We start from the raw sequence: 26,625 nt of genomic DNA on the forward strand, positions 1-26,625 counted from the left end.
CGGTCAATGACACCCAATTTTTAGCATTCCTACACTCAATGACACCCATTTTCTTGGAGCCCACACTGAATGATCCCCCTGTTTGGACAAAATCCCCACTGATATACCCCTACGTATCATACTCTGGTAGGCACATATGCGAAAGTGCCCCGGCAGATTTGCAATAACATTGTGGTCACCTCATATACATGTACATGTAGTTGTACTTATGTACTCACAGACTATTTCTACAAGATGGATGAGAGCCACACCATCCTGCATGTCCCTGCGTAGGTCCTCTACCATGCGACATCCTTGTCTCTTCTTCAGCTGAGAGTTCACCCAGTTGACGTAGGCTTGTAATTGTTGCTGTAATGATAAGAAAATAATAAACAAGTTGTTTAGAGCAAAAGTATACACAAACTGTTATCTATACAAGTATTTGAAAAGAGATACCATAGAACATAGAAACAGCAGGCTGGAAAACCATCTTCCCATTCACACGGGCCCGTACGCAGGGGGGGGGGGTGCGATCGCACCTCCCCAAATTTGCAAAAGTCTACAAAAAGTCCCAAAGTTTAAGGATTTGCGAGAAAAAAATCCTGCGTATGGGCCTGCTTGGACATGTTCATTCATTTGCGATGGTTTCAGGCTTTTGAATAGTCGTCCCTATATTTATTCCCTATAGTTATTCATTCGGTGACTATTCCCTTTAAAATCCACACTACCCCTGTGGAAGATTCAGCTATTAACATCTTCTGCAGAGGGAGTATGAGTTTTGAATAGAATAGACAATTGTGTAACTTCCATTTGAAATACTCACTCCAGTTGTGAAAGATATAGGTAAAGCCATAATACAGAGGGAGTATGGGTTTCAAAATGATTAACTCTGACCAATTACATTTGAAAAACATACTCCCCCTGTGGAAGATATTTCCAAAATCTTCCGCAGGGGTAGTGTTAATTTTAAATGGAATAGAACATTTAACCACATCTAGAACGTCAAATATATACAGCTTTCATAGTAAACATGGTTAAAAGTAAAAACAATCAGCACTTTAATTAATCAAATAAGTTCTGGTAACAGATCCAAAAGAATGAAAGTACCCACTCAAAATTTTTCAACTCCTAATCAGAACTTATTTATTTGATTAACTTTTGAATGATCTTGATGAATCTCACCAATAAATCAGTACTTTAATTTTCACTGCAATAAAACAACTTGATGAAACAACCTGACATTTTCAGATTGTAAAAAAAGTTAGGTCACAAACAAAAGTTACAATCTTGTACTTTTGCATGGCAGAAGTTCAATCTACTTCCCTTTCAATGATGGTAGACTGAAATATATACGATGGTGTGAATGAATCAAACTGTGCCTGACAATTGGAACGGATACACAATCTAATCCAATTCTACAACCCAATTTCATACGCACAATTCAATTTATTTGATACATGTAAAGTAACTTACTGAACAGTAGTAGTCTAGACTTGTCATTATATGAAACAATATATTTGACCCAATGACACAAAAAATGAGCACAATGTCTCAAACAACTTGTTTTTGACTTAAGGTTAGCAACTATTTTAAACTGTTGTGATTGGATAGTTCACAGCATCTTGTGAATTGGTACTAAGCTTCTGCAAAAATTGCATTGATCATTGTTTAGAAAGTGTGTACAGAAGAATTCAAATATCACAAATACTTTTTAGACCCTGTGGTTCTTGAGTTGTAAAGAGGGCTGAAACAAAAACACTTTTGTAAAACATACATAACTGTAAACCTATAAATCAATCAAGTTTTCAAAGTATATGATTTGTAGAATAAATTTAGCAAAACATCAAAGTGTTATTTTTCAATAACATATTAATTGAAAATCAAGTTTTTTTGCAGCTTCGACCAACAATACATTGTGTACCCTTAATGAGCTAATTACCGCAAATCTTGTTGTTCAATAGGCCTACTGGCTATTGTCTTGATGCTTTATGTCACATTCAGATGCTGCATTTTCATCCAATTACTTTTATACAGCTGCTTAAAAGTTCTTCATCATGATGCAAAAAGCTGAAAATTTACTTTTCACAACATTTGTCCTTTATCGGGTCATCTACGAACTACTGGAGTAAACTGTATCAGAAGTATTTTTGAGACAATGGCACGTACATAGCAAGTTGTTACGAATCATATTTACATTTTACTGCGCGTTTATAGATGTGTAATGCCAAAAGGTTGCTACAACATCATACTAGGCATTGCCATTGGGCTATTCCATTTCAAATACAGACTACCCCTGCCACGAGTATGAGTTTCAAAAAGAATAGATAACTTCCATTTGAAATACTCACTCCAGTTGTAGAAGATATACCGTATTGTTTGTAATAAACGCCCGGGGGCGTTGCATTTTTCCAAAAGGGGGGCGTTTATTGGAAATGAATTGTCAGTGAAAAAAGCTTAAAAATCGTGTTCAATTTCCCGATGGTGCTCCTATTAAAAGGAGGATTCACACTATACAAGATAATGGCGCCCACGGAAAATTATATTTTCGTGGGGAATACAACAAAATTACACCTGTAAGTGCATGGAATTAGTGAAATTCTACCATAATTAGGTAATGAAATGGATGGGAGTTGAATCATAATAGGTTTTGTCCATTCAATTTAGCGATCGTGACTGACATGACTTGATGCAAGTTTTAAGCTTACCTACACGATATGTCATGGAAATGTTCAGATTTTGTCAATTTTTCAGAAAAATTGGGGGGCATTTATTAGAGGGGAGCGTTTATTACAAACAATACGGTAGGTAAAGCCATAATACAGGGGGAGTATGGGTTTCAAAATGATTAACCCTAACCAATTACATTTAAAAAACATACTCCCCCTGTGGAAGATATTTCCAAAATCTTCCTCAGGAGTAGTGTAGATTTTAACTGGAACCCAATATGGATTTCATTTTCTGGCCTCTGGTAAACAACGGCCCTCTTTTCTATATCAAATTTTGGTTAAAATGGGTTATTTTTTTTATTTTTTTAAAACAATTCCCCCACATTTTTGAAGGCAACTGTTGTGTTTTGGTGTGCTAGGTCACATTTTATATAAAATGACATCCACTTGATATTTATTGAAGTGAATGCATCTGTTTTTTAACTTAAAAGATTATCGGGTATTACTACTTTAACCTTATGGCTTTTTGCTGTCATAACAACATGTGACAAGATATGATCCAATCAGACTGAAGTCAGCAATAATGAAGTTGCAATACAGGCAAAATAAGGAGCAACAATACAAAACAATCAAAAACAAAGGAAAATGGATAAGTAACTAGAATTACGCGGTTCGTAATTAAGGTGGCCCCCACAAAACTATACACCACATGAGGCCACCATATAAAAAAATAAAAAATACCAGGTTTGAAGTTGATCGGTGATTGCGTTTAAGCTGGAGAGTGGATTAATGGAAATGAAGGCAAAATATGCAAATGAGCTCATTAATATTCATAAATATTCAAATAAAATGACACAAAACTATTCAGCACATCAGGCCACCATATCCTATCACCGTACCAAGTTTGATATAATATTGGATGGCTGAGCATGATACCATAACATATTGGATGAGTCATAAAAATATCGGACGAGCCAACGGCGAGTTCGATATTTGTATGACGAATCCGATATGGTATCATGCGAAATAAGCCATCCAATATTATCATTATTAGGTTTTCTTAACTCCTAATAACCCTGAAAACATAATAATGAAGTTGATCGGTGATTGCATTAAAGCTGCAGAGTGGATTAATGACAATGTAGGCCAAATATGCAAATGAGCTCATTAATATTCATAAATATGCAAATAACATGACACAAAAGTATACAGTACATGAGGCCACCATATACTATCACCGTACCAAATATGAAATTGATCGGTTTGTTTTACTGAGCTCTCTCTCACCCAATGACCCCCTGGTTTTGTTTTCCTGTTACCAAAAAAAAAACACCGTTTTTCAAGAATTTTTGACAATTTTTTTGATAATCTCTCCCCAAATTACCCCACAATTTTTTCATTGTTTTTCTGCAAATTTTTCAACTTTTATATAATTATTTTGACCCAATTTTTATTTCAAATAAACTTGTTTCAAAGGCAATGAATTGAAGCCTATGTGAAATTGCAATTATAGCTGGTCACATAACGTGAGAATACATGTATACCCTCCTTCACAGTGCCAATGAAAAACAATTATTATTTTGATAAACTTTGATAGAAAAGGTATATAACAAATGTATGGGAGAAAACACATAAATTTGGAAAAATTATGTCTCCTTACCGGAAGAAAATTATTACAGAAATATTTTAATTTATATCAATAAATGTAATTGAGAAAAAAAAGCACTGGATTATGACTCCTTGCAGGAGGTAAACTACTGTTTACAGTTTCAAGCAAAGAAATATATTTCCTTTCTGCATTTTTCAAAACACAAACTTCAAGACCTTTTGAGGTTGACACGAGAGCTTATTTCACACTTTCCAAGCATAACTTAAATAAGTCACAAAATGCCACAAATTCGCTCAAGTTTGAAGCAAGTCTTTCAGAAGTGAGAAAGAAAACATTCTGTCCATTCATGGGTGGGGAATTCGATACCAGCAAGTGGAATGTGTTTTCCGTAGCTACCTTGACTTCTGACAAAAATGAAAATTTGTTTTTTTGTTTGTAATAAGTGTTAAGTGTGTGTGACCTCAGGTGATTTTAAAGGATTTTTGATTTTAAATCTGTTATTGTTCCATTGAACTTGAGATATTAAGATAATTTCAACAATTAGCCAGCAAGCAGCAATATTTTGAAACTTTTAATCACATTGAGTTATTACCATTTCAAATTACAGTACAGTGACAGTGGCATAAGGGACGCACCATTAGACTTCAAGGGGGTGGGGAGGAAGTTTTTGAAAAAAAACAAACTTCCCCACAACATGAGCAAAAAAAAAAAACTTTCCCTACCAACACTAAAAAAAAAAAAAAAAACACCTTTCCTCACCAAACTGTATAAATGCATGAAAATTAAAAAAAAAAACATGTCGCCTTTGGCGGCGAAAAAAAAAAAAACTTCGCCGCCTTTGGCGGCGAAAAAAAAAATCTTGCCCCGACCCCAACTTCCTCCACCCCCCTTTGAAGTCTAATGGTGCGTCCCTAACTAGGGGTTGTAGCGCCCAGGGCTAACTTGATGCACTCTTGAAACAATTGTGCACAGAGCACAGGAAAATTTGCACCAATAGGGCCCAGAGGATGATTTAAGGAAGCCCCATCATGCACTGTAAAAGTGTTATCACTAGAGTGTCAACTGCCACTTTACTTTTCAAATCCCATTGAATTCTGTGCAAAAGATGTTGTTTAAGAATTATGCGTGTGTCATCATTACTTGGTCGATTTCAGATCTAAAGTGATGTATGCATGAAGGATAATTCACACCTTCTGTGGATAACATAAAATGTGAAATCGACCAACTTTTTGAAGGTGTTTTGACTGAAAATATATCAGTCCAAATTCAAATTTAACCATGCACGTGGGGGTGCAGTGGGCGGGCAGTGGTGTCATGTTCACTCACACAGCTGTGCTAACCGCAAGACTTGCTGGGAAGTGCTTAAATCATCCTCTGAATAGGGCCCATCACTCATTAATTTTGGTTATAATGAAGTTGAATATCGGTCTTATGGATCTTTCAAATGATTTTGTGCTGAAATGCGAGTAAAGCACGCGAAAATTTTGACTTTCATTGTTTGGAGGGGTGCCTAATCGATACTGAATTGGCCAATTCGGCGCCCAGGGCACATGCCCCCTCGCCACTGAGGGAGTATGAATTTCAAATGTAATGAACACATTTATTCTAGGCTGCTCCAGTTGAGTTTTGTACAACCTTTGTGAAAGATTCGTAATTGAGGCAGGACGAGCGGTGAAACTGTGGCGAGTAATAAGCAGCGAAACGGTCACTATGGTTTCCGAGAGTGTGGTTCCCAGTAGTTTCTCTCTCGATGGGTAATATTATAGGTACACAGTCTGCACAGACTAGGTAGTAAGGTGAATAGATTCCATTTTATGTTCAAAGATAGGTATCAGATGTCATTATTTACACATTCTGTAATTACATGGTGGACTAACTGTGAAATCTATTTAGACAACTTGTTATGTTGTGTGTCATTATGGAACACCGCCTATGTCATGACCGGTATTTGCCTCTCAGAGTGTGCTGCATTTGGCAAGTAAACTCTCCAACATTTATACCAAGGGTGTCCATTTTCAAGCATAAAGATGAAAAAATGGAACAAACAAACATTCACCCCTACCCTCATGCATTTCCATATTTAGTTTGTCCAGTATCACTATAAAAACAGATTTCTGTTTTAGCATGCTTCCCAGGTAAAAACTCAACAGCTTCAAGAAATGGGAGAATCTTTCTGACACACATCTAAGGCGGGGGGTCTTCAACAAAATTTGTATGGGGATGCGAAACACAGACATTTGGCGCACTTTGGACACTGAAAACCTGCACCCACTGATATACCAACATTTCTAAAAAGTAAACTGTGGTACATCCCCGTACACCTCCAACCAGAGAGAACCCCCTCCTGGATCCAGAACTCCACCTGCATCCGGCCCAGGACATGCAATAGGGGATGCCGTCCCTGGATGGACCCCATAGCAATTTTGCCACACTTTAACAAAATACCCTTGCAGTTTGTGGATTGACTTGATAGAATGGACTTGCAGCTGATATAAATGGAAGATGACAAAAATTCTTGTTCTCCAAAAAACTTGAAAGCATAACCTACAAATTATTTCAGGGATTTATACATGTCAGCAACCATTCCTTTTTAAAGGGAATTTTCATTTTGTACTGTGACCAAAAACTGTTGCATACTCTTATAATATTTTCTTTGCAAACACTTGAGTCTAAGTTCTACAAATCAGATTACAGATTGAATAGGGGAAAATAACAGTTTACAGTTGTTCATTTCTGAATAGCAGGAATGTCACCTGGTGAATAAATACCATACTTACTAAAACATGAATTGAATTTACATTCCTAATCTAATTCAGGTGCAGGCCCCTAAAAGATTTTGAGAACACTTCAGAATCATAATATTATTATGAAAATGGTGGTAATTGTGGCTGAAGGTAAGGATTTTTGAAACACTTTAATCTCATAAAATATTGTAAAATATAAATACAAACATTCTTTTTTCAGGGTGTATGGTGCAAATCCTTCAAATTAGTTGCAAATGTATGATTTTCTTTATCATGTTGATCCCATTCAATCTGCACATCTGCATTTCAAATTTTTTTTTTTTTTTTTTTTTGCATTCAAATATTGTAAGAGTCCACTTGTGCATAATGATAATGTAAAAAGAAATTTATGACACCTTAAAACAAAAATTATCTTACTCTCATTTATCAGGGAAGAAATAATTCCTTGGAATGGACTCAATTTATTTCCATGCCTGCTTTCAGACCAATGAACTCAAGTTGACCAGTAATTACATAGAACCAGTTTTACTGGATGTCAATAATTATGGATTCATGTATTAAAAGTAATAATGTATTATGAATTTATGAGCATCCAATTACTTATTGTTTAATTAATTTGTCACTGTGCCCTAGGTATCATACATCTGGGCCAGCTGGTTCAAGATTAATTATTAGTCAATAATTATGGATTCATGTATTAAAAGTAATAATGTATTATGAATTTATGAGCATCCAATTACTTATTGTTTAATTAATTTGTCACTGTGCCCTAGGTATCATACATCTGGGCCAGCTGGTTCAAGATTAATTATTAGTTTCTACTCTTGTATCGATACAAAATGAGTAGGATATTTTATGTTTACTTTAGCTGAAATATCTGGAGATACACTTCAGGATATGATAGATACCCCGGGGGGCACTTCCATGACAGATATGCATCATGTGCCTCGGGATAGACCCCCTTTTTCAAACCGGCTTGTACCCAATGACCCCCTTTTTTGTGTTATGGTCCTACCTATTACCCAATGACCCCCTTTAAAAAAATTCATGTACTCAATGACCCCCTTTTTCTATTTCTTGCTATACCCAATGACCCCTTTTAATTCCCAAATTTAGGTGGTATTTGTGTTCTCCTCCAGAAATAATGAGATTTTTCACATTTCCAAGATGGCCAAGTTGTTTTTACGCAGTTTGGCACTTATTTATGTGTACTTAATGATATTGGAAATCCTGTACTCAATTGACTCCCATTTTACTTTTTGTTACCCCAATGACCATCCTTTTTTCAAAGTTTCATACCGAATGACCCTATTTTTATTCAGGTTGTGTACTGAATGACCCCATATTTTTGTAATTGTACATTTGACCTGAATGCCCCCTACTTTTAACATGGCGAGGCACATCCCTGCCATTTCAGATAGGGAGTGCCTCCCCCGGGTAGATACCTTATCAATTCTCTCTTGTTTTTCAAAAAAAAATTGTTTTTCTTGTCAAACCTGCAGATTTATGACGTCAACAAATTGAAGGGCATGCTATACATTTGAACAACCCTCACAATTTGAACTGGCATATCTTTCTAGGATATTTGTTGTGTATTTTAAAAGAAAGAAGCACTGCAATATTTTGAATAAGGGACTCAATTATGTTATGCAGTGCTTCATTCGTAATTAGCAATGATGCATCCATGCTCTGCATAATTATATTTTTATATATTAAGGTCAGTTTTAGCTGTCCGAGTGGTATAAACATACACGGACATATACAAATGTATATAAATGCTCTGTAAAGGTGTGGACAGGGCTCGAAAAAATGTTAATTTCCCGGGAAGCAAGCTAAATTTCCCACTATTTATAGCATGTTTTTATATACAAAAAAGACACAAAAAAAGAATTTCCTCCAAACACCAAGATTTCCTGGGAATGAGCTTCCCAAATTCCCCACTTTTTCGAGCCATGGGTGTGGATTCATCACCGTAAGTTGCTGAAGTTTATAAGATAGTATTTAGTAGTAGCAGCATTTAAACAAATTATCTTTGCATACAAACCCTCTCCCAAAGTCAAATTTGTACTAAACACATCAGCTACCAAAACAACACATCACATAGCGTTGTTAAGGCCAAGCTGAGATCAGTTACATCATCTTCACACCAAATACACCATGCTTCCCAATTAACGAACTAATCATTAGATTATCTACTATCATGAGATAACAATTCTTATTTGCACTGTTCATACTCATGAATAATGTGCATTAAGATCGACTTAAGCTTTTGCCTATAGACCGAGTTTCTATAAATAATTGAATACCGTACACCTCCCTAATGATGCATAATAGCATAATAAAATTCATAATTTGGGAAACAAAGGCCGATACAGTTTTCAGTCCATCTTAATTATGCTAATTGGTGTTAGAAAATGCATAGTTTGAGGAAGAGCAGCTGAGACTGTTTTCTTAACAATGCTCCAATGAGAATAATAATACATTGTCTTTACATCCTGGAATTAAAATTTTCACTGCAGGTGGATTGGGTGATTCCATTTGAAATTCATATTCCCTCTCTGGAAAATTTAGCTGAAGTCTTCCACAGAGGGAGTTAGGCCTAAAGGTAGAATAGGCAATATTGGGTTAACTTCCATTAGGAATGTATACACACTCTAGTTGTGGACGATATCCTGGTAAAGTCATATATCAGGGGGAGTATGGGTTTCAGAATAATTAACCATACACAATTCCATTTGAAAAACATACTCCCTCTGTGGAAGACTTTTCTTAAATCTTCCACAGGGGTATGACAGTTTTCAAAATGGAATAACCCACTATAAATAACAGATTGTTTGCATGGTGTGTCTATGTGGGATGAACAAATTTTGTATATTTTTTTATATAATTTGAGAATAAAAAAAAAAATTAAAATGTTGTTGTAAATTTTTAAAGGTGGACTGGAAGGTTAGAAGTTTTAAACATATGGCATAAATAAATTAAAATGAATAGTTAATAGAGAAATTAAAGTTAATAGAGAAATAAATAAAGAAAAGTAAACAAATGGATAAACAAATGAAGTAAATAGATCCCATTTTTAAAAAGTATAGGTATTGAATAAAAATAGGTTGCCTTAAGCGTATCAACCATTCAATGTCAGCATTAGCACAAATTTTCCATAATTTCATTTGAAAATTATACCCACTACAGATATTTGATATTTTATCAGCATGCATGGCACGATATTCCAAGGGAAAATAACAAAACTGTTCAAAGAACTGCAACTTGTGGTTGGAGAAATCCTCAGGGCACACGACGTGTGGTGTATTTTTGCCTCCAGAGTATTTTGTCAAATTCTCAATTTCAAGGAGCGTTTTGTCATCATAGACCTCAGAAAAGGGTGTATGGTCTTAGTATTATTTTGTGTCTGACCCCGGGGGGGGCACTCGAATTTTTTTTTGGTAGGGGTGTGCCACCGCCAGTTTCGAACTTGAGGTCTAAGGAACTGATCGGCCAGCCAAAAAGGAGGGTCTAGGGAACTGATTGGCCGGTCAAAAAGGAGGGTCTTGGGAACTGATTGACTGGCCAAAAGGGGGGTCTTGGGAACTGATCGGCCGCCAAAATCTGAAAAATCTCGGAAACTAAACCCGCAGGCCAAACCAGGGTTCAATTTTGTTGCGTTTTTGCCACAGATTTTTGAAGGAATCGATTTCACTTTGAATTGTGCATTAAATTATTAATCAGGAAAATCATTAATGCAAAATAGGTCTGGTTTGGCCCATTACGATGGAAACCTCAACAAAGCAAAACAGCATTCAAATCAAAATTACTAGACCCTGTAGACCTACAATCTATGCTATTAGCCTACTGATAATTATAGCAGCATTACAAAAGCCCACCATAAAAACAAACCCACAAGAATTATTTTTTTCAGTGCCGAATAGAAAAACATTTAGACTACATTGAACTGTCATGCTTATACCATGAGATGATTGAGTGAACGTGAAGTGCGCAGAATTTGACAGCCATTCCACTCCCGATTTTACTAGACCAGTAGATCGTAAATCACCTTTTAATTCATTGTTTATGGAGAGCTGCAAGGATGTGTACATAATTATTAAGGTACTTTTCCTCATATTTGGCAATTTTATTCCAAAAAGAGATCTCAAAATCATTTATTTCTAGCTAAATGTTCACCAGCTGGACTCTCGCGATCGGCATTGCTGCAATGTTTATTTATTATCAGTCAACCAGTGTTGCCACTACTAAAGGAGCCCAAAATCCCACCCAAAGTTCACCTTATTCCTTACAATGTGTTTCAATGGGGAAGAAATTAATGGAAAATTCCTTTGAAGTTTTTGGGCTTTTAAAAGTAGCTTTTGGGTCTGCTTTTGGGTTTGAAATAGTAGGACAGAAAACACGTCTCTCAAGATGCCGATGAGAGCGGAAATCGATGATCTGAGGGTCTATGGAACGGCTAGAAAATTTTTGGGGCTTCAGAGCGGGCAAACAATGAATTCAGAGGGTCTAAGGAACGGCCAGTGGCTCTGAAAAAAAAGGGGGTCGTCGCATGGCACATACCCGTATAGCTGGGAAATGTGAGTGCCCCCCCCCCCCCGGGTGTCTGACACTCGCCACGATTTAAATTTACAAAATCTTTAAATGTGTGTTTTAATTTTGGAATACAGCTAGGATCTATAAGTGCTAAGCAACACCGAGTGCTGAATTTTATATTTACTCTTTTTGTAAATATTTGACCAATTGATAAATTGACAGATATACTGATAATATCATATGCAAGATCAAATAAATACCTGTACCACAAATAAATTATATAAATACCAATAATGTCAGCAACTGCTTCAATATGTCCATCACAAAATCACAATTTGTTTATATGTGATCAATCCTCATATTATATTGTGTCAAAGGAAAATGGAGGAAAAATAGTGTTAAAATAATATTTCTTTATTTTAGGTGAAGAATTAGGGTATAAACTGTTTTCATCGAAAAATATATTCCAAGTGACAAAATTAGTATTATTATCCCCATGGACGTTATTTACAAGCCCTATGCTTATTTACAGTTATACTGCTACCTATAAAAAGTACACTGAATTCCAGTATGTTCATCAAAAAAACTGTACCATATACCATAAAGACCTCCTGAATTGAAACATCAGAAAAGCACACAAACTTGATAAATAAGCATGACTATTTTATATGCTTTTTATGCAGAAATAAAGAAAAAGAAAAGAAAAAGGTAATTCTTCCAAAACGATGAAACATCTCACTGTTTATAAAAGTCTTACCTCCTTGTAACAGGACCATGCATGGAGCACAGCCCACCTCTCCAACACCAATTCCTTCACCAATCTCATCAAATCCATAAAATTATGACGCTCCGTCCTTGCTCGCAGCATCTTGATTCAACAAAAACACAATTTCTACCCAAACTCCCAAAAGATGAAATCAAATCTTAGAATAATCTGCCAAAATGATTTTCAAATTTGGGAAAATTGGCGTAGAGTTTCCCACTTGTCTGCGTGTTGTGATATCATTTGCCAATTGATGATAAAAAGACCACCAGTGAGTTACTACAATGCATCAGGTTTCCTTGGCTTTCCGTAAAACAAGCCGCTAATTTTCCATTCAGTATCTTCTTTCCTTTCAATTAGAGTTCTCCATTGGATAATATCGATGAGAATCTCACCAAAATAGAATCACAATGTCATCTATATTCCCGGTCTATATCGCCAATGCTGTGATGTAAGGTGCAAGATAATTCAAATCAAAGAATGCCAATTTTGGATATGAAAATCCATGACTTGCGTAGGTATAAGTGATTCAATATTTTATTCACATCATGTTGTTGTGAATTCACAAAATGCAATTCTGTTGTAAAGGCTTCACTTTAAAATACAAGAAACCAAACAAAATCCATGTGGAGGTGGGTATACATGTAGTTGTTCAACCAGATATGTTCAAGATCTTCTTGACATCCTATTCTTTGTAGTTTTGAAAACAAAATGTAAGTTATTGTCTAAATTTCTTTATTGTACTTAGTAATCACATTGATCTGATTATATCATGAAGTGCTGTTTTTTATATTGATTGTTTTGACACTTGAAGCTAATTATATTATATTGTATTTATGTATGCTATTGATTTGTATATGTTCCATGATATGACAATAAAATATGAATGATTGACTGTTCCCAACTGAAAAGCTTCTGCAAGGATTCATTCAACGAAAAGGCACCAGTCCTGCTATCTTCAAAAGTGTCCAATGCTTCTCTCATCAGTTCAAGGAAGTTACTTTGTGTAGTTTGTTATGTATGTCCAATTTTTTTGATAAAACACTCTATTATGTAGGCCTTTAACGTCATCATCTAGTTTCAAAATGTCATCCTGTCCAATACATCAATGCTCAGTCAAATCATATTTCAAGACGTCATCCTGTCCAACATAGTATTCAATTCCAAGAATGTGCAATCTCCGTACAAATCTAAAGTGTTCATACAGACATTTCTCAGTATCTTCCTTACTGTTAAATTGTCTCCGTTTCTCTCCTCAAGTTACATACGTAATCAATGAAGACACTTTCGTCTACTTGCCATATGCCACACCAAGTAAAAATGCATCCCATTAAAATTTGACCATGGTGACTGCATACTCCACTAATTATCATCAGTATAGATCACAAGAAGCGCCGCTGAATCAAAACAAATTAATAGCCTGCTCTAAAAAGCCAGCGATCCTTTTCCAATGGTAACACTGACATTCATGCTCTGGTAATTCCACTAATGTACTATTCAATCCTATTAAACAAAATTGAAAACTTCCACGTGGCCAGACATCATAGGGATTTAACCTTTAAAGAAATCTCAAGTTCTCCTGGGTTGAACCTTTCAAAGGTAAGTTCTCCAATTTCTAGGTCACGGGTGAGCAATATTCCATTCATGAATACAGTACACTGTACAATGCGAGTACAGTTGTTGGAACTTGAAGGATTGTACCTATACAGGTAGCAGTTGGTAGCATATAATCTTGAAAGTCAACAGTGAGTACTAACAATTCAATGAATAAGATTCAAATAAGGTTAATGCCAAAGTACAGGCATGAAGAAAAGCATACATTCAAGAATAAGTCCTGGCGCAAACAGTGACACTTGCCCTATGTCACTTTTTTCCGATATCAGTTTGTACAATCATGAGATGATGTGATATGACGATTCTTGGAACTGCATGATCAAACTTGGTATGGGTCCATGTTGTAAAGTTGCCAATGCTATACATCATTTAAAGATGACACGGTTTGCTGCAATATCCTTGTTTATGTTCAGTAAGCTGTCTAATCAACTTAAAGGCTCAAGCAATATCAGCAAATTTAATTAAAGATGTATGTTGTATTAAATTCAATTCACATGATAAACCTCTCCACAGTCCACAAAATAGCCAGTTTGTATATATTTCTGTTAGATATGAAACCAGTACATGTATTCCAATATTTTTCTACAAATAGTTCCTTTTATGATTCAGTTGCTATTGACACCTCATATCCACATCAAATTCATCAGTGTATACAAAGTCCTAAATGAAGAAAATTGTTAAAGGTGCGAGTGCTCCCACGGTAGAGTGGTTATGCCGGTCGGCCGGCCGGTCATGTGCTGAAACAGCTGTGCACGTATTTGAGCAGACAAGTAGTAAAGCATCAATGCTCAGTGCTTGTATTGATAAAGCTTGTACTAATAATAATACCTACACATGCTCCCTCGCTCGCTCACTCAGGAGGGTGGAGGACTCATAGACTTGAATGGGGAAGTATTTCTAGAACATGTTGGGTGCAGATGTTCCATTTTGTTCAATGGAAATTTTTTTTTTTAATTGAACAATGACAAAATAGTGATGGGAATATCCAGAGCACATTTAAAACGGCAAAAGAAGCAGAAAGCAATTATACTACACATAGGTTTAGGCTAATTATCTAGTTAATTTTTGCAGTAATTTTGACAGTCTGGATTCAGATCTTCAGGATTAAAGCAATTATTTACAAGTAAATAGGACCATTAAACAGGATTTAGAAGACAACAATAAAGGCAACATAAACTAACCCAAATCCTAATATCTTTTCCTTTTCTTTACTTTTAAAATATGATCACCCAACTGAATCACTCGCTTGAAAGTCTAAAGATTTCACATCACAAAATTGGGTTGAGCTAAATGGCTACATTACAAATTTAATTCTGAGGTTGACTGGAAGGCTAATGTGTGCCTGTTTTTTTGTTGTTGTTATTTTTTGTGATAGCTGTACGTTTCGGATGGTTTTTTCAACATCGAAGCATAAAAAGATTACAATTATTACAATTCTGACTTCACATAGAGGCGATGTGCTGTAAGACTTAGGATTTACAGATCTATAGTTTTCGATGCACCACCATCACATAACCTAGCAAAAAAGATCCAGGCAGTTTAACCATGAGAAAATGGAGAATTTCTCTGTACCTTTAAACACATAAAATAATAGGAACTTGATTTATTGGATAAAGCCCCTACACAAATATAACTGACTTTTAATTTTTTTTTGAAATGTCACTTGAGCAATATATATTTTCTTCTATGAAAGAGGAAATCGATAACTTTATTTTCAATCAAATATGAATTTTCATTTTTAGTTTCACTTCCTTGTAGAATTCACCTGTATTCTACCTGATGTAATGGTATTTACCTCAAAAATCACATTAGATATGATCATATTTGTTTCAGGTATACAAAATCTACAGTATCATGGTATCCTGATTCCGAGAACTTTTCTTTTTTCACAGAAAAATATGTTTAGAGCAAAAAGAAATTACAATCATTAGGCCAAGTAAAAAAAGAAACACGTTTCTCGTCCGGACTTTTTCAAAAAAGGAGGAGGCAGGGCTTTACTATTTACTATTTTTCAATTTTTTGCTATTTTTCCAAGATGGCCGCCATGCTAAATATGGCTGTTCAATGTATATATTTAATCACCGATATTATGCTATTTGAGTATACTGTTGCAATGTATGACAAAACAAATGATTTGTATCATTTTTAGTCCACTTGCTTAGCATGTTTCAAAATTCAGAAACAGTGAAAAAGTACATTTGTTCAGTTTGACAATGGGCACATTCGATATACCGAATTTCCGGTTTGAAATCAATACCGAAACCAATACCGAACATTAAAAAAAAAAATTTAAAATGCTTTTCCTACCCTTACACAAACTCTAACCCACCCCCAAACCTTACTACATACATTATGTAGTAATCAAATGGTTTTTTTATAAAATTCTAAAAATAAAAAAAAAATACATTCGAGTGCAAAAGCTTTTTTCTGCTGGCTAAGGATTTTTTCTTACATGCAACAGCTTTGTTGTTGCAGGTTAGAAATTTGATAAATAGGTCATCATATACAAAATGCATGCATGGGCCTATTTATCAAATTTCTAACCTGCAAGAAAAAAACTGTTGCATGTAAGAAAAAAATTCTTACCCAGAAGAAAAAAGCTTTTCCTCTCGAATATATTTTTGGGTATTTTTAGAATTTTAGAATTTTTTTTTTAATTTCCAAAATTATGTGAAAGGTTTCTCCTTCCTATAATGAGCCATAAAAAGTTCCATTTTGATGAGATGAGGCTAAATAAAGTAATTGAAACTTTATTAATATATTCATGCATTTACTAAGTTTAAAACTAAGCTAAATATAGATCCGATTTTGGGGTCAAATCAATTTCACCCCTAATTTCCTTTTGGGACCTTTTGGGTGTTTGGCTAGTTGGGCTTGGGTGGGTTTGTATACATGTAGTTAGGTTTGGGGTGGGGTTAGAGTTTGTGCAAGGGTAGGAAAAACAGTTAAAAACTTTTTTAATTAAAAAAAAAAAAAAAAAAAATTTTTTTTTTTTTTTTTTTTTTTTTTTTTTTTTTTGAATAGTAAATAGTAAATAAAAGGAGGCGGCGGCCAAAAAGGAGGCGGGCGGGGACGAGAAACTTGTATTTTATTTTACTTGGCCTTAAGTGTTACAAATTTTTCTAAAAATAATGAGTATATAAATAAAATAATATAGAACTGTTGGTCCAAACCAGTCTATAAAACCAGCCAATAGTCCCAAACAAAAATGTTTGGTAGACTCATAACCGGTGCGATCTGACCGTTCCGATGGTGATTAAGATACTTGTTGCATCGATCCCGAGATGCGGAAAAACCAATAGTCATTTTGTCCCACATAAATGAATAAATAACAAAAAACCCGATCCCCGGTGGACTCACCCAAAAGGTGACGTCACACCATATGATAAATCCCTTATCCGACTTGGGATCCCCTACTCGGACCAAACTTGTAGGGGGTGGTCGGGGTCCGGGATAATCAACATCGGAAAGGTAAGATCGCACCGGTTATGAGTCTACCAAACATTTTTGTTTGGGACTAGACTCAGTACACCGGTCGATCTTACCGCTTCGATGTTGATTAAGATACTTCTTGCATCAACATCTGAAAGATCGATCTAGCAAGTAACCGACGGATGGAGGTACAAGATTGGTCAGCATCTGATCAGGGATCGGGGGCGGGTAACAATGGTTTTCGCGAGGTCAGAAATATTTTCTCCCAACGGTCGGGAAAACAAAAAAGACCACGCGATCACAGACATAAACCTCCTTACTTAATAAGTTTGGTGGTTAAGAATAGCGACACTGGTTCTTACCATGCTGAGTATTCTGTATAGTCTGAAAACCTGGTACCCGTACACCACCGTATTATGATCGCCGAACAATGTCCCGGTAAACCTCCGCCCGTCTCTGATTACTAACGTAAGCGGAAGTATCGTAGAGAAGGGCGAAGGTGGCTTCGGGACACCGCCTGCTAGATCTCCTCAAGGGACAACCGAGCGGTATACCCAAGATGATGAGATAGCTCGTAGTCGAGTGGGTCGTGGGACGCGAAACCTTCGCGATCCCCGGACCCCACCAACACCTGGACCAGCCATTGCGACAGCGGCTGGACCGAAAGGCTCTGTAAGGGTGATGAATGCGGTTGTGAGTCCCTCGCAAGGCTTGTGTTCGGAAGAAATAGTGCTGCAGCGCCTTATCGGACACCCCAGCCTATCTTTGGCTTCAGCCGAACCTTGCCCAACCCTGGGGATTGGAGAGGGACGAATGTCGGTATGCACCGCGCCCGTTCGTAGTCACGAGAACAGAGCGCCGAAACAGTGTCGCTCCAGTGTTTGTGAACACGGAAGCTAACCTCGAGACCGTGTGCAACTCAGCACCGCCGTCCTAAGCCAACGCCAAACCGGAAAGCCATCTTGAGAGTTACGTATTTAAGCGTCGCTTTTGACGGAAGGTCAAAAGGGTGACCCTTAAAGTAATCTAAGACTGTGTTGGGATCCCTTAGGAGGATCACTTTCCTTTTTGGTAGACACTCGTTGAACATACCGTCGAGGCGTAGACTAATAAGGTAACCATCGGTTATGATAGTCAACCCGTCTCGAAACCTCGGTGAATGGAGAGGACAGCTGACTTATAGCTGGCCCCAGTGGCCCGCTGAAGTCTTGCTTGGAACTTTTCTGTCAGAAACTCCGGAACTAGCAGCACAGAGGCTCTAGCGGAGAGCTATTTGTCTCATAGCACCAAGCGAAGTATGGAGCCAGAATCTGGATATACGTACGGAGGGTAGACTTCCGTCTAGCCCCGGCGAGGAGAAAAACAGCTTCTGATGAAAAGTATCCCTCCGCTGCGCGTTCCTGGTAAGGGCCATGCAGCTAACTGCAGGTGCTCTAGTGATAGACTGGTACCTCCGCTCCGGGCATCCGGAGTAGATCTGGTACTCGGGAGTGCCAGCTGCCTTGCCGCCAGCAGAATGACAATGCAGTCTTCCCACCCGATCTTGGTCACCACCCTCATGAGTAGTGAGATCGGAGGGACTGCATAAGCTGTCATCCCTCCCCAGTCTATGGACAGAGCGTCCACGGTGAATGCTTGGGGGTCCGCGACCCTTGAGCAGTACACCGGCAGTGGATGATTGCGATGAGATGCGAACAGATCTTTCGAGGGGTGGTACATCCCTTGAAGATCGTCTGAGCGACCTGCGAGCAAGGGACCATTCTGCTGGTCCCGACACCCTTCCTCGTGACAGATTGTGCGCGAGGATGCTGGTGACGCCCGCGATGTGTATCGCTCTCATCGTAATCTGCCTGAACTTGCACCACCCTATCAGGTGTCGTGCATGCAGGCTCAATCGTGGTGGCCCGGAGTCCCCTTGTCTGTTGGGGTAGGCTACCACGGTTGTGTTATCCGTCAGGACAACGGTATGTGATTCCACGATCACCTCCTCGTGGCGAGGGAGGTTGATGTGAAACTCTGTCTCTATGGTCCCCATAGGCCGAGGCGGAGTCTCCGTGGATGTGGACCCCCCAGCCCCGTTTTGGCGCTATGGTCGTCACTACGTGACATACCGGGGTGCAGGAAACCTGACACCCTGGGTCAAATTGGGCTGATGGGTCCACCACCAGAGTTCTCTCGCGATCTCCGACAACGGAACCGCGAGGGATATTGGTGACGACTGGGCCTGCAAGCAGGCTAGAAGGTGTAGTTGGGTAAGCCTAACGTAGAAAGCGGCAGTACAGTACGAGGTCTACCATACTGGCCATTAGGCCTACCACCTTCATCCATGCCACAGCGGGTTTTGCCGAGACTCGCCAAGAGTCAGGCACACCGCACCATGTTAAATCACCGCCGGGTGAGAGCACCGCGAACCCCTCCGTGAGGGTGATCTGGGCCCCTACAAAAGTGGTGTCTGCGTCGGGACCACGCTGGACTTTTGAGCTGATCAAAAATCCAGGGTCCCGCACCCACGGACTATCAACCCCATGAGACCCGTAGTCTTCAGTGGAGTGCGTCCGTATATGAGCCAAACGTCCAGGTAGCAACTGATGTTGACACCCCTGTGCTTCAGGTGCGCTGCCACCGCTCTGACCAAGAGTGTTAAACACCCTGGGAGAGATGGACAGGCGGATGGCCGGTATCAAAACTGGTAATTTTGATCCTGTACCTAGAAGCGCAGATGCCTCCGATCTTGAGAGGCGATTGGCATATGCAGATAGGCGTCCGAGAGATCTAGCGATGCTGTTCCCATGCCCCTGATGGGGCAGGCTAGCACCGAGGCGAGAGTCCCCATTCTGAACCTCTTGGGCCTGAAGAACGTGTTCAACAGCCTGCGGTTCCGGATGGGGCTCCCGGCGCCGGTATTCCTTGGAGCCAATGGCTCCAAGATCACCCGTAGAACGGGGGTAGACCGGGACAATCGCCCGCCGTGAGAAGCTGTGTGATCCCTGTCAGTAGTGCCCGGACGCTGGGGGCCGTCTGACGGCACTACTGTGGACCTCTGAAATGTGCAGAGGCAATGTGGGGAGACTGGGTTGCCAGTCTGTAACCCCCACTCACCACTGACCATACCCAGGCACTCAAAGAGATGGTTTCCCACCTCTGGGTGAAAGCCATAGCGGTCGATCCACTGGGAGATCCCCAGTGGAAAACCGCTGAGCCCCCAGGAATGCTCTGCCTAGCTTCCCTTGGAAGAGCGCTTGCTCTTCTTCGGGCTTGCCAGCTGTTCCTGTGCTACCCTTGCGCCTCCCAGAAATGGGTGCTACAGAGGTAGTGGGCTCGGGTACTGTTGGTGGTGCACGGCCTGCTGAAGTCAGAGCTCCTACCCATGGTAAGGGCAGTTTCCGACTTCTTCAGAGTGCTCCGTTGGTAGCTTCTTTGCACGGTCCTCCACCGTGGCGCAGAAGCATCCAAAGAGAAAAAGGACCCTGCCATTCCATCGCGTTGAGCGATTGGAGTGGCAGGCCCCACCCCCGGGCGCTGAGTGGACACCCTATGGGCTAGGCCCATGGAGCTCTCGTTGAGGCTAGCTGTTAGCACCGCTAATAGGCTCACCTGCGGAAGAGCTCAGATGTTGTCTGAGCCTCGCTTGGCGACATCTGGGTCCCTGTCGGATCCCGTCAGGTAGGTCACGTGGTCCTCCCGCGTTACACGCCGAGGAAGCGTGCAAGCACGCGGCGTCATAGCTCTACTGAGCTCGACAGCCCCACGATATCTACCCGTGAGGTTTGCCGGGAATGAGAGTGCAGGCGTCCCCTGTGAGGAAGCAGCAGCTGAGCATCCTACTGAAAGGATCCCTGGTCCTCCTCCATGGACTCCCCCTTAGGGGGTGTCCGGGGAAGATCAGTGCTGTTGCTCCCCTCGCGGGGCAGCGGGGAAGGAGATTGTAGTGATGTCACTACCGGACTCAGCTTCCGACTCCTTTCCCTCGCCCACAGTATCCGTATCATGCTCCGATGATAGCGGTAACTGAGGACGGGCATCTGAAAGCGGGTAAGAAGGCATAACCACTGTGTGGCTCGCCGACTACCTGCCAGCAGAAGAGGGAGTACTCCCGCAAGACCCTGAGGTATCCGCCATGGCACCACTGGGTCCGCATGCTCTCGCAGCCGTCGTCCTAGCGCTAGCAGCACGGGCCTACCCTGATCAAGATCTGGGTTAGCCCCATGCCGGCTGGCCTGGTCAACAGCTGATGTTGGTACTGCGTGGCCATCGCTGGGCGACACTTGCCACGGTGCTAGGCCGTGGAAGAAACACCCTGCGGCGGGTACCACGGGGCATACCCAGCCGGCAGCTGACCCTGAAAAGATCCGCCACCAGGGTAACCCCATGGTACTGCAGTACCAGCACCGCCTCCCCTTGTTGCCACAGAGACTGTGGCGACTAAAGCGAGTGCTGCGGATACCGGTGCGGTATCAGCGTGGGTACCCTTGAGGGTTCCCAACTGTGGACCGCTGTACCCTCGCCACACCGCGTTCCCTGTTTGGGGATCAAGCTGTGTGCTGGCGTGGTACCGGCGCGGTACTAGCATGGGTACCCGTGAGGGTTCCGGCTGTGTACCGCTGTATGCGTGGTTCCAGCGTAGGTGCCCGTGAGGGATCCCGGCTGTGTACCACTGTACCCATGCCTCACTGCGTTCCGCGCAAGGGGATCAAGCCGTGTGTATGGGTACCCCGCTATACCGGCTGTCCCTTGGCTAGAGGGAGCTTGCCTAGTACCACGGGTAGCTGGGCGTGCATAGCCCCGATCAATCGCCTCGCCACCTGAATAGGCAGCGTCAATCAATGGAGCTACGCCCTGTTGATTTGACAGTGATCGATCAAGAGGGTAATTGACCCATTGACGATAATGGATCACCCACGCTCCGCTGGCTCTCGAGGACATAAGTGGGTTGTTGATCAGCTAGGCTGTTCAAGCTACTTACTGTACCCTCTAGAGCTTCGCCCAAGGTCGCTGTGTGTGGCGGACCACTCACGGCAGCTATGGGCGGGTGCATAGCGGCTACCACTGAAGTCAAGCCGTAGCTCGTCTTTGTAGCTGCCACCGAATGCACCTGGGTCGCTGTCCCGTGAGAGACTGCGAGCCCAACCCCTGAATAATCGCCAGCCAGTCCCTGTGGACAGCCAGCAGCTATTCTAGGGCCCAGGGTATCACTCGGCGGTCCCGCCATGGAACGCTGCCTTGTGACACCCCAGTTGGTTCTGCTAAGACTACACCCACAGTGTTAGCCGCGGTATCGTCTCTGCTGAACCCATGCATGCTAGGGTTCAACCCAGGCAAGCCCGGGGTACCCTTGCATGCTGCCCGTCGCTGGCTACTACTGTGGCTGTTTGAGCCCGTGAGATATGCCTGCAACAGACGGGTGTCCTCCTGCTAAAAACCCGTGAGGATTTTTTGGCTAGAGGACTGGTATCCTCCTGCTACAAAACCCGCTAGGGTTTTTCGCTGGTGGTTACCGCTCTGCTGCCTGCTACTTTGCTCCGACGTATAGTCAGTGCTTTCGCTGGCTGCTGAGCCTTTGGACGCGCTTAGCAGTCCCGAAGGAACCGCCTGCTTGTCCGGGGACCGGAGCCCCTTAAGCAGACCTGCCATGACCCATAGGGGCTGTCACAGCAGAATCTACCGATCGACTGGTATCCTCCTGCTGCAAAACCCGCTAGGGTTTTCGCTGGTGGTTACCGCTCTGCTGCCTGCTACTTTGCTCCGGACGTATAGTCAGTGCTTTCGCTGGCTGCTGAGCCTTTGGACGCGCTTAGCAGTCCCGAAGGAACGCCTGCTTGTCCGGGGACCGGAGCCCCTTAAGCAGACCTGCCATGACCCATAGGGGCTGTCACAGCAGAATCCACCGTGATCGACCTTACCAGTGCCCTTGGTAGATTTCTTCTTCGTCTTATGGCGATGATGGAGCCTATCCCAATCGTCAAGCTGGAACTCGGAGAGTCCTAAGCAAAAGAAAGACATCTAGAAGATCGTGAGCACTCCCTGTGGGTGAAACAGAGCGGGTGTGGGTCCCGCTCCGTCACCAGGGAAGGGCAAGCCCGACAGGGCGAGGCGAAGCGAGGAGAAAGGGAGGGGGCACTACCCCCCAACACGCGACTCAAGCCCAGTAAGCAAACCTGAGCACGGAGGCTGGTCGCTAACGTTAGTGGTAAAGTAAGGACTGGCTAACTTTATTACTAAAATGTCAGACGGGTCCCTACCAATCCCCACCGTATGAATATCTGATTAACTCGTCTTATCGGACGGTAATGAAGACATAACGATAGAGTAATCACCCTAACATAGCAACAATAACCTACCGTACATGAAATACAATGTGTATGTACAAACATCTATTGTAACTTACAGGCTGCAATGGTTGTTTTCGTGGGAAACAAAATGAATGGCGCCAACGAGCGGCCATTTTGAATTGCTCGTGTGTCCCGTATACAAACGGAGGCACGATATGTAGCTAAGTTTTGGATCGTTTTTTTTTACTTTTTTGCCAGAAAATGCCGTCAAAACTATCCTCAGCCGAACAATACCGGTTTGGTTTTACCTAAGGTGTGAAACTACAACCGTATATCTCGCCTTTGGTCGAGAAATTGATACACAGTGCTATGAACAATCGATAGGCACGTCTGTGTCAGTCGGAGACCAAGGAGGATAAGGACGATCATATGGTGTGACGTCACCTTTTGGGTGAGTCCACCGGGGATCGGGTTTTTTGTTATTTATTCATTTATGTGGGACAAAATGACTATTGGTTTTTCCGCGTCTCGGGGCCGCTCCACGGAGCATCTTAATCAACATCGGACACGGTAAGAGCGACCGGTGTACTGAGTCTATCTAGTTAAATTTGGCATAAGAAAAACAAATGGCTTTTGGTTGGTAATCACTGAAAATTTTAAATACAGCACATCTTTATGTTCCAAAAAAGTATATACTTTTTAGCCCGAGGTCCCCCCAACAACAGTTATTATCTTACTGGAAAAGAGAGAGAAAGAGAGATAAATGAATTAAATATTCCTATTTTAAGCACCAACAATTTCCTCCACTGCAATGTTCAGCAAAGGCCATGCATCATCCTGATTATGAAACAAACACGCATATAGCAGCATCATTATCTCCCCAATCTCATTAACTCTTTCATCAAATCCTCATTAATTATCCAGCCACAATCAATATCACATTATTGGTCATCTTTAATGGATGGCCTTTTCTGCTCTACCACATAAAACAGTAGTATCTACAATTAAATAATCGGACAGATGCAACCTTCTCCTTTAGAAGATGACCCACTAAAAAACTGCCTCCCAAATCAATAGACAGTATCTGCTATGTAGTTTACTTGTAGATACAGTACTGCAACTTTACCTCACAAACAGGTGGATTCAAAAACACCTGTCTAACAAATAAAATGGAAGTATCTGTTTTGTTATCTTCTTGTAGTTACTGCATTTTACATTGGGAGCAGATTGATTGAACATTTTCCTCCAAAATTAAATAGTGTCTGCTGTATGTTACTTACTTAATGTTCATCTTTTTGCAATTTGAGGGAAAATATGCATAAGCTATGTATTTGCTCATAATTGGTTATAAAAGATATTAGAAAATGTGCTTTCCAATAAATTGAATACAATAACCAAAAATTAATCTTAGTATATAAGTATTTGGGTTTGACTGTCACAGCACATGAAAAACATCCTAAAAACACATGTTTTTGGTCCAAAAATCTGCCAAATATTAACATTAGACTTTTATTGCCAGTTACATGTATTTAGAACTATAACTATGTTTCATTTGGCAAGACAGAATAATATTTTTTAAATCCAAAACAGTGCTGTATTTTTCTGGAATCGGGAGTAGATAGGCCTACTGCAAATTTATACCTGGGATGGCATTTTCGCAACCAACAGACAAATACATGACAGGAATCATATGATTGATGAGGTGGATTCCCCAGCATAAAGGATTGTCATCAACTATATTCTATTATTGATATTTACGAGTGACTCATGGTAGAGCGCGAGCTCCACCTAACAAATGCAAAACAATAAACACTGACTATTTCTAGCATCTGCTAGACACAATGTATAATTTCTATTTTTATACCAAATTGTTTTGTCAAACACATGCACAGTAAGCATGGTAAAGTGTTACTTCAAAATTATGTTTTGACAATAAGTGTTAAAAATAAATATCCACCTTTGAAGTATATCAATATTGCCCAAAGTGACAAAAGGCCCATAGATACCGGGTGTCCGGCAGATCTCCCAATTCCACAAAGGTCCTGTTGCTATGTTTTCCAATAAATGACCACTTTTTGGTAATGAAGCATTCAAGGGGTATTTTTAGGAGGGGGGGAGTTATTATGTCCCTGTTTAAAAAAAAAGTGCCCAAGCACACTTTTCTTTCGAAAAAAAAAATCCACTTTTTTGAAGTTCTGCATATGGGCTTGATTGTACAAGTTGAAATAAAAATACCCCATGTCAAAAATGCCCGGGGGGCACTGCCATTACAAGGTGGATACCATGCTCGTGTACAAAACGTGTAAAAAGGGTATTTTTTCACAGACGGGCGATGTACGCGCGTACAGTGCAAAGGGTGTCAAAATTGCCAAAATCGGGGGAAAAGGGTATACTTTTACAACAGCTTGGTTGCGTGTAAAGGGTATATAAAGCATTTATTGACGTGTACAGTTAGATATCTTAACCATTACAGTGAAATAAAATGCATGATAGTGATATATAGCAAATGTGTTGTTAAAGGGCAGTAGGGCCTATATAATTGCTAAGAACATCGTATGCAAAACATTAATGAAGGCTTACTTGAAAAGGGTATCGCTCATTCTACAAAATCCGGTGCCAATAGCCTATTTTCCATTCTTTGGTCCATAAAAACTTTGTCGAGCATTTAGGGCATCAAATATGTTGTTTTTCTGGTAGAACTCAACGAGATCTACACGGACATATATAGTTTTCCATACTTTGAATGCTTTCTTCAGCCTGATTAACCCTCGCAAAGGCTCAAAAATCGCTAAAAATGGGTTTCCACTGCTCAAGTGTCACATCTAACCATGAATATTTTCTTTGAATAAATGCGATTTCTTTACATATTTGTTGTTTTTTAATTAGATAACCCACCATCATATTGTTTATCAACATTACTTTTTAGTGATTAAAACGTCTTTGTGTAATTCTAAAATAAATTGCACTTTCCACCAAAACGCTGTGAGCTACGTTACCCTTTTTAACACACGTTATT

At 40.4% G+C, this 26,625-nt stretch overlaps 1 protein-coding gene across 4 annotated transcripts in view; it reads right to left on the minus strand.

Moving 5' to 3' along the window:
- The window catches only part of LOC140169902 (dixin-like), a 113,539-nt gene that overhangs the window by 38,433 nt on the left and 48,481 nt on the right, over positions 1-26,625 (minus strand). For 2 of the 4 annotated variants that reach the window (XM_072193223.1, XM_072193224.1), the window contains one exon: positions 219-348. In XM_072193223.1, coding sequence (XP_072049324.1) covers positions 219-348 — 130 coding nt within the window. Of the gene's footprint in view, positions 1-218; positions 349-12,288; positions 12,742-26,625 lie in introns of those variants that run through there. The other 2 variants (XM_072193225.1, XM_072193222.1) reach the window with 2 other exon arrangements.

This window comes from Amphiura filiformis, chromosome 14, assembly GCF_039555335.1.
Source record: "Amphiura filiformis chromosome 14, Afil_fr2py, whole genome shotgun sequence".
In the NCBI taxonomy this organism is placed as follows: domain Eukaryota; kingdom Metazoa; phylum Echinodermata; class Ophiuroidea; order Amphilepidida; family Amphiuridae; genus Amphiura; species Amphiura filiformis.